Source organism: Octopus sinensis, unplaced genomic scaffold (assembly GCF_006345805.1).
Source record: "Octopus sinensis unplaced genomic scaffold, ASM634580v1 Contig16323, whole genome shotgun sequence".
NCBI lineage: Eukaryota > Metazoa > Mollusca > Cephalopoda > Octopoda > Octopodidae > Octopus > Octopus sinensis.
In genome coordinates, this window is record NW_021834273.1 from 1 (window position 1) to 2,500 (window position 2,500).

Sequence of the window (2,500 nt, forward strand, 5' to 3'; positions counted from 1 at the left end):
GTTTCCTTATAACTTTTAGACAAATGGATATTTTTTAATGAAATTTCTTTGACAAAAATGCTTCAGATGATGAAGATTCCAATTACATTGGAAATTGTTGTAAAAACAAATTTTCAAACGTTGAAGAGTTGACTTTCTCAAAATTCACCCAAATCCGTTTTGTTTTTCTATAACTTTCAGAAAAGTGGATATTTTGTTTCTGTGAAAATTTCTACAAATCCCTTTGAAATGGTGTAGATTAGGATTATATCAGTATTTAACATGAAAAAACTTTAAAAATTTGATGATTTCGCACAGATACATACTGACACACATCACGGTTATTTTCCCAAAGTTCATCTTTTTATTTTCTGTTTTGTGTCAGTGTATATCTGTGCGAATCCACCAATTTTTATAATTTTCTTCATTAAATTCCGATATAATCGAAATCTTCACCATCTGAAACGGTTTTATTGAAAATTTCATTTGAAAATATCTATTTTTTTGGAAAGAAAGCCGACTCGGGTGAACTTTCCTAAATTTCTCTCTCCACCCACCGAAAAGTTTTTCTCACAACAAATTCCGATATAATTGGAATATTTGCCATCTGAATGATATTTGTGAAAGAAATTTCATTGAAAAACATCCATTTTTCTAGAAGTTACTAGGAAACATTCGTCTGGGGCACATTTGTGTAGGTTTGCCTTTACATACATACATATTTGCATATATATATATATATATATATATATATATATATATATATATATATACACACACACACGAGGCTGTAGTATACATAGGTTTTTATGCATTTAATGGAACACGAGTGTATATTTAATGTAATTATTAAGTGAATGTGATGTTTTATGTTTGTTTTTCTTCCTTTCAGCCACCGAACTGATGTTGTCGCCTTCTTAGTCTCCAGTGGAGCAAATGTTAATAAGCATAACTCATGGGGCGACACACCTCTACATCTGGCTGTGGAGAAGAACTATGAAGATGTAGTCAAAGTCCTGTTAAATAGCAAAGAAAATAACAATTTACAGGTCAGCGAATATATATATATATATGTGTCTGTGTGTATAATGATATGTATGTTGGTTTGTGTTATATGTATATGAAACAGTTTATATTTATATTTTTTTAATTAAAAAATTTTCTTCAGCTCACACAGACCTGTACATATATACACAAATATACACACACATAAACGCATATATACACAAAAATGCATAAACAAATGATCAGTGAAGATATAAAACACGTATGTATATGTAGGTATTTATGTATATATGTATGTGCGAGAGTGTATATATATATATATATATATATTAAGGTATTAGAAAAATATGGACAAGAACGTATAAATCTTAGAAGACGACACAATAAACACGGACAGACATCGAAACCTCAGTTTCAGTCAAGAACCGGATATATATATATATATATATATATATGCATACACATATTGTGTGTGTATAGATACATTATAAATCTCATTTATTTTTCCCTCACCTTCATTCCACCTGTTTAAATTAATCTGATTCTGTTTTTCTGACATTTTTCCTTTTTTACCTTTTTCCCCCAATAAACACCATCTTTAATGTCTTTATTGTTTATCTTTTTTAGGTTAATCTGCGAAATATTTTGGGTTGCATAGCTCTCCATGTTGCCTGTCTCTTTGGACACATAAAGGTTGTTGAACTTCTCCTGCAACAGAATGGCACGGATGTTAATGCTGTGCAGGAAGATGGTTGGACAGCTCTCCATGTTGCCTGTCACTTTGGACACAGAAAGGTTGTTGAACTTCTCCTGCAACAGAATGGCATCGATGCCAATAAGGTGAACCTCAAGGGTGACACTCCTCTACATCAGGCAGTTCGAAAGTAAGTCCCCAATGGATTGGATTATCCAAATCTGTTTCTTTAATGTTTGTTTTCTTGTTTTGAGTCATTCATGTCATAATCCCACCATGGGTCGTCATGCTTCACCCCTCTCTCTCTCACACACTCTAATGACACTGTAATCTAACTTCATTAATTAATCATCATAATTATTGTTGTTGTTGTTGTTACCTGACTGGATTCTTTACTTCATCTCATCCTTCGTTACCTCAACGATACAGGTTCAAATCCTCTCCCTTCTTCCTTTCATTCCATGTACCCCCCCTTCTCTTGTAATTTTCCTCTTTCCTCTGGCCCTGGGCTAAATGCAGAATCATCCCCTTACTTTGATCCGTTTGTGTTCCAAGTTCAACTCCTGGGGTCAAAATCTGTACCAGTAATATCTAGGGCTTCATTTAATAAATTGTCCTCCCTCTTTACTCCTGTTCTTGTGTCTGATTACTGTTGGAAAATATTCAGATAAAATTTATAAGTGTTGATATCTGGACGGTTTCCTAGTCTTCTGATTGTTTACGGAATATGCGGTGTAATTTTTAATTATGTATCTTATGCAAATAACGTACATCTTCTTTACGCTGGTTATGGTAAATCTGTGTTTTGAGTTTATACCCTTC

General features: G+C 32.9%; 1 protein-coding gene across 22 annotated transcripts in view; it reads left to right on the forward strand.

The window, feature by feature from the left end:
• Positions 1-826: 826 nt before the first annotated feature.
• LOC115230763 (E3 ubiquitin-protein ligase MIB1-like) overlaps positions 827-2,500 on the forward strand; it is a 28,477-nt gene continuing 26,803 nt past the window's right edge. For 5 of the 22 annotated variants that reach the window (XM_036499801.1, XM_036499808.1, XM_036499802.1 and 2 more), the window contains exons 1-2: positions 830-1,028; positions 1,612-1,868. In XM_036499801.1, the coding sequence (XP_036355694.1) occupies positions 849-1,028; positions 1,612-1,868 (437 nt within the window). In that variant the 5' untranslated portion in view covers positions 830-848. Of the gene's footprint in view, positions 1,029-1,611; positions 1,869-2,500 lie in introns of all 22 variants that reach the window. The other 17 variants (XM_036499796.1, XM_036499805.1, XM_036499800.1 and 14 more) reach the window with 6 other exon arrangements.